General features: G+C 38.1%; 1 protein-coding gene across 2 annotated transcripts; it reads left to right on the forward strand.

Moving 5' to 3' along the window:
- On the forward strand, nt 579-13437 carry LOC109229239 (glutathione gamma-glutamylcysteinyltransferase 1-like). Of its 2 annotated transcripts, XM_019394625.1 has the most exons (9): nt 579-865; nt 8512-8668; nt 9781-10019; nt 10213-10376; nt 10797-10848; nt 11276-11503; nt 11644-12147; nt 12924-12977; nt 13153-13437. In XM_019394625.1, the coding sequence occupies exons 1-9, from the start codon at nt 791-793 to the stop codon at nt 13156-13158; spliced, it is 1479 nt and encodes a 492-aa protein (XP_019250170.1). In that variant the 5' UTR covers nt 579-790; the 3' UTR covers nt 13159-13437. The 2 variants fall into 2 exon arrangements, with proteins under 2 accessions (XP_019250170.1, XP_019250162.1); XM_019394617.1 differs by having other exon boundaries at nt 581-865; nt 12924-13437.

Genomic DNA, 13900 nt, shown 5'->3' on the forward strand with positions numbered 1-13900 from the left:
GAAAAACGGATAAATTATCCGATCACACCCGTATTTAATACGGATAAAAGCAGGCTAACCAACGGATAATATGGCTAACCATATTATTATCCATGACTTCTTGAATATGATAACTTTTGGGAGAATTCCTAGTCTCCTGAACTTGAGGAACCCCCAATTTGATGCTTTACAAATGTAAAATTAAATTCATTGGTTATCAACTGGTTATCCATTTTCTAAATGGATAATATGGTTCTTATGCATATTTTGACCAATTTTTAAAATGTTTATTATCTAACTATTTTTAATAAATAATATGAATGGTTAACTATTTTTTTAAATATTTTGACACTACTAGGTGTAATCACAATTAAAATCCGATCGTAGTGTACTTTACTCTATATTTAATGTGATAAACGCTTCTTTTGCAATAGATCTTTCTTAGGACAATGTGAAAGGAAATCCGAATCTCTTCATGATCTAGATAAAAAAATAGAATATATCTCTTTTGCCACATTGAAGTGGTTCTTCTTTATTCCTTATACTTTGTCAAGTAGTGCTACTTGCCATATATTTCCATAGTACGCAAAAACTTTTTTTAATTTAATTTGCTTATTGTTTTTCATAAAAAAATTGGGACAAATCTTTGACTACACGAAAAGTTAGACTCGTTAATCGCGTTTGCGCCTTTTTAATTAACGCGGGGAATCTGTTAAACCGGCGGAACTAAAATCCCTAAGTGAGGCACACAAGATATTATACTCCTACCAAGTAGTAGTATTTATTGGGGGAGAATCTGAAGTGACAAAAAATGGCGATGGCGGGTTTGTACCGGCGAGTTCTTCCGTCCCCTCCGGCTGTTGATTTCTCTTCTACTGAAGGAAAGGCAAGTTTTAGTGCTACTCTTCCTTTCTTCCCTTTGAACTGATAGTTGAAGACTAGGGTTTTAGCCGTCTTTGTTTGTTGTTCTGTTCTATTTTGTCACGGATGAATATGGATTATATCATAATGTTTTAACTCTCTGATTACTAGCTGGTACCAATTTGTTAATTAGTTTGGACTTCTGATACGCAACAGAATTTCTGGAAGTCGAAAAAGAAGGCACACCTAAAGAGTAACGAGATGAACTACTCTTGAACAGTGATTCCAAGAGCTTAAAAGAGCTCAGTTGAATTGAGAGAATAGAGAACAGAGTGTTATTGATCTTCACACAAAATAGTTGATTAAAGAGAAGGGATTTTGTGAGCTATATAGATGAATCCATGTGATGTACAATTAGTTAGTTATAACTAACTTTTGGAAATCACATGACTCACACGTGCTTTCTAACCGCCTTCACTAACGACTTAAGCTACTAAGTCAGCTACTGACTCAACTACTAACTCAACTACTAACTCAACTACTAACTATGATTATTCCCTAACTATAGTTATTACATTCAGATACGTATCAATACCCCCTCTTTGGACAATCCTTGTCCTCAAGGATTAAAAAATGGAAATTTGAGCTTGAAATCTTGCAGATCCTCCCAAGTACTGTCCTCTGGTGCAACATTCATCCATTTGACAAGGACTTGTGCTATTGCCTTGCCATGCTTCTTGGCCAGCCTTCTATCCAATATTGCTTCAGGTTCTAATAGGACATGCCCTGAGTCAGAATGGACCACAGGTAATGTCACAAAAGCAGTGTGAGCCCCTAACTTCTTCTTGAGCAGAGAAATATGGAAGGTTGGGTGAATCTTTGAGTGTGGTGGTAGAGCTAGAGTATAGGCCACTTGTCCTACCTTGGCAATGATTTGGAAAGGCCCAAAGAACTTAGCAGATAATTTCTGGTAGGAATGGTTCTTTAAGGAGAGTTGTCTGTAGGGTTGTAACTTGATGAAGACCCAATCACCTACTACATAACTCCTATCAATTCTGCCCTTGTCTGCTTGCACTTTCATCCTGTGTTGAGCTTTCTCCAAGTAAGTCTTTAAAGCCCTTAATGTTGCTTCTCTTGCCTGTAAGCTCCTATCTATCACATCCAACTGGGAATCAAAGGGCTGGTAAGGAAGTAGAGGAGGTGGTTTCTGACCATAAACAGCTTCATATGGGGTCATATTGGTGGCTGAGTGAAAGGTGGTGTTGTACCACCATTCTGCAAGGGACAACCAATGTGGCCATTCCTTTGGTTTATCAAAGGCATGCATCTCAAGTAGCATTCCAAACACCGATTGACAACTTCAATTTGGCCATCTGTTTGAGGATGGTAGGCAGAAGAAGTCAGGAGTGAGACTTTTTGTAACTTGAACAGTTCTTGCCAAAATCTGCTAGTGAATACCTTGTCCCTGTCAGACACAATAGTTCCGGGCATTCAATACTCCCTCCATGAAAATTTGAGCCACTTATAAGGCTGTGTAAGGATGTTTGAGGGCCATAAGATGAGCAGCCTTACTGAGTCTGTCTACCACTACAAAAATGACCTCTTTACCTGCAACTTTAGGCAATCCTTCTATGAAATCCATAGAGATATCTTGCCAAACTCCCGCAGGAATAGGTAAAGGTTGCATAGCCTTGGGTAAGCCACATTCTCTCCCTTGCACCTTTGACATACATCACATTCCCTTACATAGTGATACACATCCTGCTTCATCTTTTCCAGTAGAAATACTGCTTTAATCTGTTGAGGGTAGCTGTGATACCAGAGTGTCCTCCAATAGCATTGTCATGATAGAATGACAATAATTTTTTCCTCACCTCAGGATCTGCACCTACCAGCATTCTGCCTTTCCTGCTAAGTATGCCACCTTGAAACATGTAGTGAGGTTTATAGCAGTTACTAGATTGTAGCCCTTGAATTAGCTTTTGGAGTGCTGGATCTTGTGTCCAGCTGTGCTTAACTGCTTCCAAAAGTTCAGAGGAGACCCCAAAAATGCTGAATAGTTCAATTGGATCCTCCTTCCTTGAAAGAGCATCAACTGCAATGTTGCCCTTACCCTTTTTGTAAGATATGGTGTAATCATAACCTAACAGTTTGATTAACCACTTTTGTTGACTAGGAGTGGTGATTTTCTATTCAAGTAGATATTTGAGGCTAGGATGGTCAGTCTTGATTACAAAGTGTCTTCTCAGTAGGTAGGGTCTCCATTTTTGAAGTGCAGTAACCAATGCTAGCAGCTCCCTCTCATAGGTTGATAGTGCTTTGTTTTTCTCTGACAAACCTTTGCTGAAAAAGGCTATAGGCCTGCTATCTTGAGCTAACACTGCTCCAATGCCAGAACCAGAAACATCAGTTTCCACTACAAATTCCTAGTTGAAATCAGGTGCCAGAACAGGTGCTGTAGTGAGTGCCTTTTTCAAATCTTCAACTGCCTTAGTGGCAGCAGAGTTCCAGATGAAATTCCCTTGTTTCAGCAGATCATGTAAGGGCCTTGCAATAATACCATACCCCCTTATAAACCTTCTGTAGTACCCAGTGAGGCCTAAGAAACCCCTCAAGCTCTTTAGAGTAGTTGGTTGAGGCCAGTTCATCACTGCTTCTACCTTTTGATGATCCATAGCAACTCCTTCTTCAGAGATTACATGGCCTAAGTAATCTATTTGTTTTACACAAAGGCACACTTGCTCTTCTTGACATAGAGCACATGGGATCTCAATACTTGAAAAGCTTCCTCAAGATGAATTAGATGATCTGCCCAGCTAGCACTGTATATAAGAATATCATCAAAGAAAACCAAGACTGATTTTCTAAGGAAGTCATGAAATATCTGATTCATTAGGCTTTGGAATGTTGAAGGTGCATTGGTTAGGCCAAAGGGCATGACCATGAACTCATAGTGGCCACGGTGAGTTCTAAAAGCAGTTTTTGGAATGTCAGGCTCATACATCCTGATCTGGTGGTATCCAGACCTAAGGTCTAGCTTAGAGAAATACTTAACTCCATGTAGTTCATCTAATAGTTCTTCAATGACAGGGATTGGGAACTTGTCCTTTACTGTGCAATCATTCAATTCCCTGTAGTCCACACACATCCTCCAAGTGCCATATTTCTTTTTATCATTACAATTGGTGAAGAATAAGGACTGGTGCTATGTCTGTTACACCAGAGGCTAACATCTGATCCACCATCTTTCTCTATTTTATTCTTCTGAATGATTGGATACCTATAAGGCCTCTTGTTCACTTTGAGTCTTCAGTTGGGATTCCAAAGAGAACAAACTGACATCTCCTTCTACTGTTTCTTCTGTTAGAATGCCTAATGATATCATCCGTAGCTCTGCAGGTTTAGCTAACAACTTGTCCATCTTGCCAGATTGGATTAGTTTAGCAGCAGGAGGTTGGATACCCCTCAAGGATATCTTTTGGCCCATGATAGTGAACTCCATCTTGAGCTTTCTGAAGTTCCACATGATATCTCCAAGAGTGATTAACCATTGAATTCCTAACACCATGTTACACCCTCCAATGGGCAGCACTAACATATCTGAATCAAAGGAAACTCCCTGCATTTTCCATATCAATTTCTTGCACACATAGTGACTGTGTACCTTATTGCCATCGGCTACTGAAACCGCAAAGGGTGAGATGGCAGTCAAAGCACATCCCAATCTCTTAGCAGTGTTGAGATCCAAGAAATTGTGGGTGCTACCAATATCAATAAGTACATGTACTGCCTTTCCTTTAATAGAGACTGTTACTATCATGGTTCTAAAGTCATGAATACCATTCATAGCATGTACAGATACATGGGGTAGAATGGACCCTTCCTGATCAGTTTCTAAACCCTGTGCTATCATGGTTAATAATTCTGCAGGGTCCAACATCACTTCTTCCTCCAATTCTACTGGTTCAATACCCTCATCCACTTCCATGGAAAAGAATTGTCTTTTCTTCTTGCAGATGTGGCCTGGAGTGTACTTCTCATCACAGTTAAAACATAATCCTTTACTTCTCCTTTCCAGCATTTAAGGATGAGTTAAAAGTTTGGCATTTTTGTAGGGTGGTTTAGGATTAACAGGGTAAGGTTGTTGGTGTTTTGGAAAATTTTGGGCAGTGGTTTGTATGAGAGACTGGTTTGTTCCAAGGTGAGAAGAAGGTGATTTCATAGGGAAGTTTCTGGGATTATTTCTGGGTTTGGCAAAATAGGTGTTGAGAGGAAAATTTGTTTTTGATTTCTAAAGTTTGTTCCTGTATTCTTGCTAGGCTTATGGCTTTGGCCAAGGATCTAGGATTTAACATTTTAACAGGCAATCCAATTTCAGGTTTCAACCCCCTTATGAAACAACTAACAACATATTCATCTTGCAATTCTACTCTATTAAGCAATTCATCAAATAGATCAATGTATTCCTGAACAGTTGTTACCTGTCTTAGGTCCTTGAAATCCCCCATTGGATCGTCAAACAATTCTGCTCCAAATCTGGAATAGAGACACCCTACATACTCCCCCCAGCGAGGCCACTCCCTTGTAACTCTCGACTTCATGAATCCTTGATGCCATTGCAGAGCTCGACCTTCAAGTTTACAAGAAGCCAATTTCACTTTTGAATCTTCAGGAGTCTCGTCCACATCGAAGAACTGCTCACACTTATAGAGCCAATCCTTCAATCCAGTTCCATCGAACTTAGAGATGGCCACATCCACCTGGTAATTTCTAAAGGGAGGTTGATGATCGACAACTCTAGCCACTCGATCCTCTGCACGTCCTCACCCCTATCTGCTACTGGTCCATTCTGCGCATGATTATCCCCATTGCCTATCATCATCTTCTTAATTTCTTCTAACGCCCGGGCAAATTTTGCTTCCACTGAAGTAGTCAATTCTGCCACTGTATGAACTACAGAATCCAGAGAACCTTTAAGGTTATCAACATCTGCGTAACTGTGCCATTCGTGTATTGTGATCGCCCATTGTCGTTGCCAAGGAATCATAGCTCTAATACCAATGATACGCAATAGAATTTTTGGAAGTCGAAAAAGAAAGAACACCTAAAGAAACGAGATGAACTACTCTTGAACAGTGATTCCAAGAGCTTAAAAGAGCTCAGTTGAATAGGGAGAATAGAGAATAGAGAGTGTTATTGATCTTCACACAAAATAGCTGATTACAGAGAAGGGATTTTGTGAGCTATATAGATGAATCCACGTGATGTACAGTTAGTTAGTTATAACTAACTTCTGGAAATCACATGACTCACACGTGCTTTCTAACATCCTTCACTTACGACTTTAACTACTAACTCAGCTACTAACTCAACTACTAACTCGACTACTAACTCGACTACTAACTATGATTATTCCCTAACTATAGTTATTACATTCAGATACGTATCAACTTCATAGGCGGATTCAAAATTTTAAATCTGTTTGTGCTTTAGTATTTTGCCACAGTGGTTGCTAACTAATAAGTATATAGTTAATGAAAAATGCTATATCTGCGATTCAAGCTGAACGTAATTGATATAGTAGAGTCAGCAAGATCCAGGTGACCAAAGTGATCAACGGCTTGATCTGCTGGTCATCCTTAGGGATTGGCTTATATGATACATGTTAGATAATTGTTTATCGTAAATTGATTTAGACACCAATTCGCTGCTAATTGTCCAGACCCCATAACATATAGTAGTACCTGCTATTCAATTTGTCCTTGATGTTTCCCATAGTGAGAACTGTGGCCATGTCAGACTTAAAAAGAAAATGTGATAAAAGGAAATCAGGAATCTGTTTCTTTTTTACGTGAACTTTTAAATTTTGCTGTTCTTATGTTTTGTAGCTATTTTTGTGCTTTCCCCATTGGAAGCATCTGACTTTCATATATTTACCCCTTCACACTTCATTGTTTTGTTGAAATTTTGATGATGTACGATATTTTGTTTTGGCAATTAACTGTCGGTGTCTTTGTCTGTGCTTTTACATCTACACTTCTTTAGTCTTTACATCCCATTTCTTATGGTATGCCCTTGACTTCCAGATACTAAAATGCGTGATAATGTTCTAGTTTATTTGACTTGCTTACCCTGTTTACGATATCAATTCATCTTATTGGTTGGTTCGACTGTTAAGGTGTACAAGTTGATGTCTTCGTACAGCCAAATACAGATTTGCTTGAGTATCTTTTTTCTCCAGTTTGATGTTGTTTCATGAAATTAAAATGCTTTTTGTCATTAATATGAAGAGAATGAATGCAATTTTCTTTGGCTCTCTCTATACATAATCTTTATGCGTATCTTTTCACTAAAAATAGTTGTCGCATAAGATTTTGAGTTTCCATTGAAGTTGACCTTCAGAAAGGAATAGAGAAAAGGAGTTATATCAAAGTATCCAAGTAAACATACCCTTGACATCATTCAGATTTTTTTATGTCTATCACAGTTCCGCGAACACTCTTTATTTCCAAGAACTTAATAAGCTTTTAGTGCCATATTGCTACAGTGACATTTTCCCCTTCAACTTCTGCACTTGATTGAAGGATGACTTTTGCCTGCCATATGTAAAATGATATTAATACGAGATTAATGAGTTACTTTTTTCCCCTATAGGTCAAAGTGAGAAGAGCAGCATTCCTCATTTGCAGCCACAGCCTCATTGAGGCACATACCTTTGACTCCTTACAAACCCAGACAACCATATGCTCCTTAGTTCAATTCCATCTGCCTTAAGTTAAATTTTCTGTCTGACTAGCCATACTCAATTCAAAACAATTATTTATTAGTGTATCACATTGTAGCCTTATACCTCCAATGAATACTCAACATAATAATACTCTTTGGACGACTTTAATCTGCAGAGTTTTATCTATGCCCTCCCTTCAGATCACTTGTCTGGATCCTTGGATCTTCCCACCCTTTAAGTTATGTCATTATGGAAGTTGAATATTTTAATAGGGAGAGCTCTCAGTTATTACTGCAACCATTATCTTAAGGATCTGTATATTTATATGCTAGTCCTCAGGTTGCTTGCTCACTGATTGCCTGATTTTGATTATACTGGTTTATGATAGGTTTCCTAGCTGAAAAAAGGATAGCTGTCTCTTTCCTCACGATATTTCTCTAGGCTAATGTGGTATCGTATGGAGAACATTGTAGCTTCTCATAGACTGAGGAACTATAAGAAGAAAAGTGTGCTGGTTACCGTGTATTTCTGCAGTGTTTTGAATTTCATTGGAAAAATGCTATTTAGGGGCATCCTTAACTTCTTCGGAAAAGGTCAACTGACCCTTGCACAAACCTGGAATTTGAAGGTCTGTCCTACAGAGATACCTCAATGCCCGCCCGATCAAATACAAGCCATCCCTACGTTTATCTTGAAATGATACTATAAGATATCAAACTAAATCTTTTGTTCTATGAACTGAATGTTATATCAAAAACAAATTTCTTCTGTAAACATGAATTTGTTTTCATCAGCATAGACTGCTTTTTAATTAGCTAGACCTCAGCGAAAAAAGGAAATGCATGAAACAGGGTGGAGGGATGAGAAAAAGATACAATATCTGATACTATGTTCAGTCACTGTCCTTTTTGTACTGATTTTTAAGTTACTTTTTGGAGCTGCAGCAACTTTTTTTGGAGGCCATCCAGAATGGAACAATGGAAGGATTTTTCAAGTTGATCTCTTATTTTCAGACACAGTCTGAACCGGCCTATTGTGGGTTGGCTAGCCTTTCCATGGTCTTGAATGCCCTTGCTATTGATCCAGGAAGAAAATGGAAAGGTAACTCTGCTATCATCAAGTGAACCTGTGTTCCTATCTTTCCCGGCTATATCGATGATTTTGATCTTCACTTTTTCATGGCCTTTCCTTCTGAATTGTTAATAAGGTCTTGGGCTCTTTATAGGTTTATTTTATAATGAAGGTCTTTACATCTTTATTTTCCTATAATTTCGTGTATCCCTACCTGCCCATGTTAGTTATAAGGTGTAGCATGGAGATGTGTAGTTCAATTTTTTTATTGTTGAGATATCTCTCTGATAGGGACATAAGTTGATCCCTTGTCCCTGAGCTTTGTAAGTTGATCTGCTATGTTGTGATGCATGGGCATGAGTCTGATAGCATCTGTCCTCAACATGAATCCTAGCCACTGTTGCTGGACTCCAAAGATCTAAACAGCTGTAGGTGCAACTGAATATTTTTTCGTACCTCATTTATTGAAGGTGTTTAGTCTCTGGATAATTGTAAATCAAAGTTGCCCTTGTAGTGCAGTTCTGCGAACTTAAATTATAGCGACTTAACGCTGACTCCAGGAAAACACCTGAACCAAAATGGTAGGCTTTAACAGATTAGACCTCGGCAATATAATTCTGAAAACTCCTTAGAGTTAATCTCCGTGTCTGTATTTCGTTTCCATTTGCATTTAACAGAAAACAGTTCACCCATCTAGGAGCTGTTGCTCTGAGTTGCCTCATGCATATTATTTGTTGATGTCTATTTGTCCAAAATTCATGGTCACATGAGATAATTTTTATTGTCAGTTTCTGTTTCCAATTTACTTGATCTAGAAACATCTTAGATAAGATTTTATTTAAATGTTCACATCTTAAAAACTTGAAAACATTTTCTTTCCACCAATTAACTTATATGTTAGGGTCATAGCTTTGTCACCAATGCCTACTGATATTAAAGAGTCAGTTTGGTAAAGAAAGGAGCTTGGTGAGAACAGCTTTAACGTTCTTAGCTTTCATCATCTGAAAGTATTTGATTTTTACTCTTTCAAACTTGGTTATTCATATTCTTTTCATAATCTGCTTGTGTCAATGAGCTTGGATTCATACATAGCGTGGTACAATGTCACCACCTTTATCTAATAAGCTTCAACAAACTGTCAGGTCCTTGGAGATGGTTCGATGAATCTATGTTGGACTGTTGTGAGCCTTTGGAGAAGGTTAAAGCTAAAGGGATCTCTTTTGGGAAAGTGGTATGTTTGGCTCACTGTGCAGGAGCGAAGGTGGAAGCTTTTCGCTCTAATCATAGTACTATTGATGACTTCCGTAAACAAGTCATGGCCTGCACTACTAGTGATAATTGTCATCTGATCTCGTCATATCATAGAGGCCTTTTTAAACAGGTAAAAATAAACATAGCTTCTCTATGCCCATGCTTATGATTGTGAAGAAGTATATTGTTGTATCGGGAGTTTGACCACACAGGAATTTTATTTGGTAATATTGCTAATTGTTTATGTATGAAGGTATATTGTTCACCTTCCTCTTCCTGACTTATCCTGAATACTGGAACATCTCTTCTGAATCTTATGGCAGACAGGTTCGGGCCACTTTTCACCTATTGGTGGTTATCACGCGGGAAAGGATATGGCACTGATTCTAGATGTTGCGAGGTTTAAATACCCCCCTCACTGGGTTCCCCTCCCTCTCCTTTGGGAAGCCATGAACACAATTGATGAAGCAACAGGATTACTTAGGGGGTATGCACTTCCACTTAGCTGTGCTGTGATATGATATTGGTTTTCATAATGGCTATGAGCTGTTGCCCGTTAGCATGCTCTTTACCTTTGAACAGCATCTCGTTAATGCTTTTAATCTGTCACTGATAATATATAAGGATTTAGCCTAAGGAATATAAATATGTAGAAGAAGAAGTTTTACTATGTGTTTTGGCCTTCCTCTTATAATAAAGACTAAAATTAGAAATCAAATGCTGAACTCTTTTGGCACTGTTTCTGGTCTTCTTCAGATATAACTGTTAGTACTCTTCATTTGTTTTCTCTTCTTCTTCTCCTTCTGCTCAAATTCAGTGGTCCGTATAGATCCATCTCACGCTTGACATATTTTTATCATTCTGCAGCATGGATTTCAGTGACTAATGTGCAAAAACATAATTTCAGGTTTATGCTAATTTCTAAGCTTCACCGAGCTCCTGCACTGCTATATACCCTGGTAAGGTTTAAGTAGCTGCTATTATGTTATTTGCTTTAAATATAAACTCCTTCGAACAAATTATAACAAGCAACTTCTATTACTGCTTGCTAGACCCTTTGCTAGTTGATCCTTTCCAGTACAGCAGCTTGGTCGGATAGTTTGTTAACCACTTCTTTACCTATCCATTACATGGTATAACATAATGATAACATCTTTGTCAAATTCTTGGGAATTGTGGTCTTAGTGCCTGATGATTAGCTTGGATTTTTGCTTCAAAACTATGATGTCATTGCAATATTTAATGTTGTCCTTTAGAACTATTTAACATGTAACTTGTTATGTGAATTTTCTAATATAAAGAAGGAGGGATGTACTGTATTGAATCACTCCTGCATTTTCTTCTTTCTGCGACTAGTCATGTATTTTGAATGGTGAACTTTTACAGAGCTGTAAACATGAGAGTTGGGTCACTATCTCAAAGCATTTGATGGATGATCTTCCTGTCCTGTTAAGTTCTGAGAACGTGAAGGGCATAAAAGATGTTCTCTCTTCTGTTCTTTCAAATCTACCTTCAAAGTTTGTTGAATTCATAAAGTGGATAGCAGAAGTTCGAAGGCAAGAGGAGAATGGTCAAAATTTGAGTGACGAGGAGAAAGGAAGGCTAGCTATCAAGGTATGGTATCTGAAGAAATTTAGTAGATAGAAAGAAAAAAAGAAGGCTCCTAGAAATGGTCATATAGATTTGATCAGGTAACCATTTCAGGATAGGTGATTATTTATGAGTTCAGTAACCACTCTTACCTTACTTTGCAGGAAGAGGTATTGAAACAAGTGCAGGACACTCCTCTTTATAAGCATGTCACAAGCATTTTATTTTCAGAAAATTCTGTCTGCCAGTCAAATGCAGCATCAGACAGCAGTTTGGCTAATGTTGCTGCAAGCATTTGCTGCCAAGGAGCAGGTCTTTTTGCAGGAAGATCTGGTTCATCGGATAGGTTTTGCTGTCTACAAACATGTGTTAGATGCTACAGAGCTACCGCGGACAATTCTGCTACAGTGGTGTCTGGGACAGTTGTAAATGGTAATGGGGAGCAGGGGGTTGATGTTCTGGTCCCTACATCTCAAGCAAAGACTAGCTGCTGTCCTTCAGGGCAAGATGGTTGCTCGCCAATGCACCCTGCAAGCAACGATGTGCTGACAGTACTATTGCTGGCATTACCTCCACATACATGGTCTCGAATAAAAGATACGAAGGTCTTGCAGGAAATAGAGAACCTTGTCTCAGCAGAGAACCTGCCTCCTTTGCTGCAAGAAGAGGTATCATTGTACATTTTGTCTCTTATCATATTTGTTTTCTTGTTTTAAAATTCCTCTTTGTTGTTTGTGTGGGTAAGTCCAGAAGAGGAGGGTTGCAGTAGGTTAAGGCCAGCAGAAAGCTACGCAATTTTATGATTAATCTAATAATATTGAAATATTGGAAAGAAAGGAGTCCAAATGGAGTTAAATGGATGTGGAGGATTTATTTAGCGACCCCAACTAGCTTAGGATTGAGGCTTTTGTTTTTGTTGTTGTCATTTTGTATTGGGAAATTCACATAAGCACTTAGAATGGCCTTCATAACTGTATCAGAGCTTTCTGCCTCCTTTATAATTGGTAGTCTTATTATGGCCAAATATAAGATTTTTCCTGCCTAAGATTATCTATTTAACTGCACTACATATTGTATGAAAAATAGTGTGATCCTCTTGAAGCAGGTTATCATATCATTACAGGCTTAACTGATTTTTCATTTCTAGTCAAACTGAAGCAGCATATAACTGATAATCTCATGCATAATGAGACCTAAGGGGCATAACTCTGTCTTCTGCATGTTATTCAGCCGTTTAATGAGTTTGTCTCTCATGCTATGCATCTTTGACCAGTTGACTTAGTTCAATGGTAAGAGTTACGAAATTGAGATGTGTACTGGATTGATGAACTAGTGGATACGCTCTGAGAATGCATTTTGTTTTAATGACTACTATAATCTTTCACTTGGTTAACCATTAAACATGGTGTAATATACTTCTGAATATCCTTTTGGGCGACTGCAGATTTTGCACCTGCGAGGGCAGTTCCTCCTCCTCAAGAAATGCAAGGATAACAAGGTAGAAGAAGATTTAGCTGCACCTCCCTTCTAGCTTTGCTTTCCTAGGTTATTACAAATACATTGTTCTAATGTGAGATTCCAACATTGTACTTTCTCATGACTTAAAATTCACAAAGCGCCGAAGCATCTTAAGCAGCAAACTGCAGATGTCCTACTTCCTTTCATTTTTATAGGTTTAGTAAATCAAGAACCAAAAGGCGTCTCATGGAGCTCGAAATCTCTCTGTGGAGATTCATTTGGTTTTCAGAGATCAAGCGGCTCTTTAAAGAGAAGGCATGCAATGCAATGAAGGAGTGCTAATCTATCCAGGAAAGTTGAGTTCACTGGGTTAGCTGGGTGGGTTCAGATTTACATTTTACTTGCCCAGGACTTCATTGTATGTACCATTTCTTCTACTTATGGTATTATTTTGACAAGGACTGAAGGAATAAATTATTTCTTTTTGGATGTTTGGTTCATTGCATTAAAATTGAGTACATAAAGTATCATCTAAATTATTTGTTTACTTTTTAAACTAAAAAAATAATAAATTTGCAATTATACAGACCCTTGGATATTTGGTCTTCACAGGCTTCTAGAAAAAAGACAAAAGGGTAGTTTTTTCTTCCTTTGGTTCTTTATCCATGTATAGGTTAAACATGGATTTGTTATTTCTTGTCGGCAGTGGGATAAGATAATACACCAATTGGTATATAAAATATTACATGGATTAAATTTCGTGTATGGAAATTAATAACTGCAATCACGAAATAAATGTAAAGAAAAATTCTTTTTTTAATAAAACTTGTGAGTACAACTCTTTGTATCCAAGTGAGATGGTCGAAATTATTATTAATCGCTTTGCCAGCAAAGCTGCCTGTAATACCAACAAACCCAATGTCCCCACGGCGAATTTACGGCACTTGAGGGTTCGGTTGACAA

The sequence above is a fragment of the Nicotiana attenuata genome, chromosome 1, assembly GCF_001879085.1.
Source record: "Nicotiana attenuata strain UT chromosome 1, NIATTr2, whole genome shotgun sequence".
Classification (NCBI taxonomy): domain Eukaryota; kingdom Viridiplantae; phylum Streptophyta; class Magnoliopsida; order Solanales; family Solanaceae; genus Nicotiana; species Nicotiana attenuata.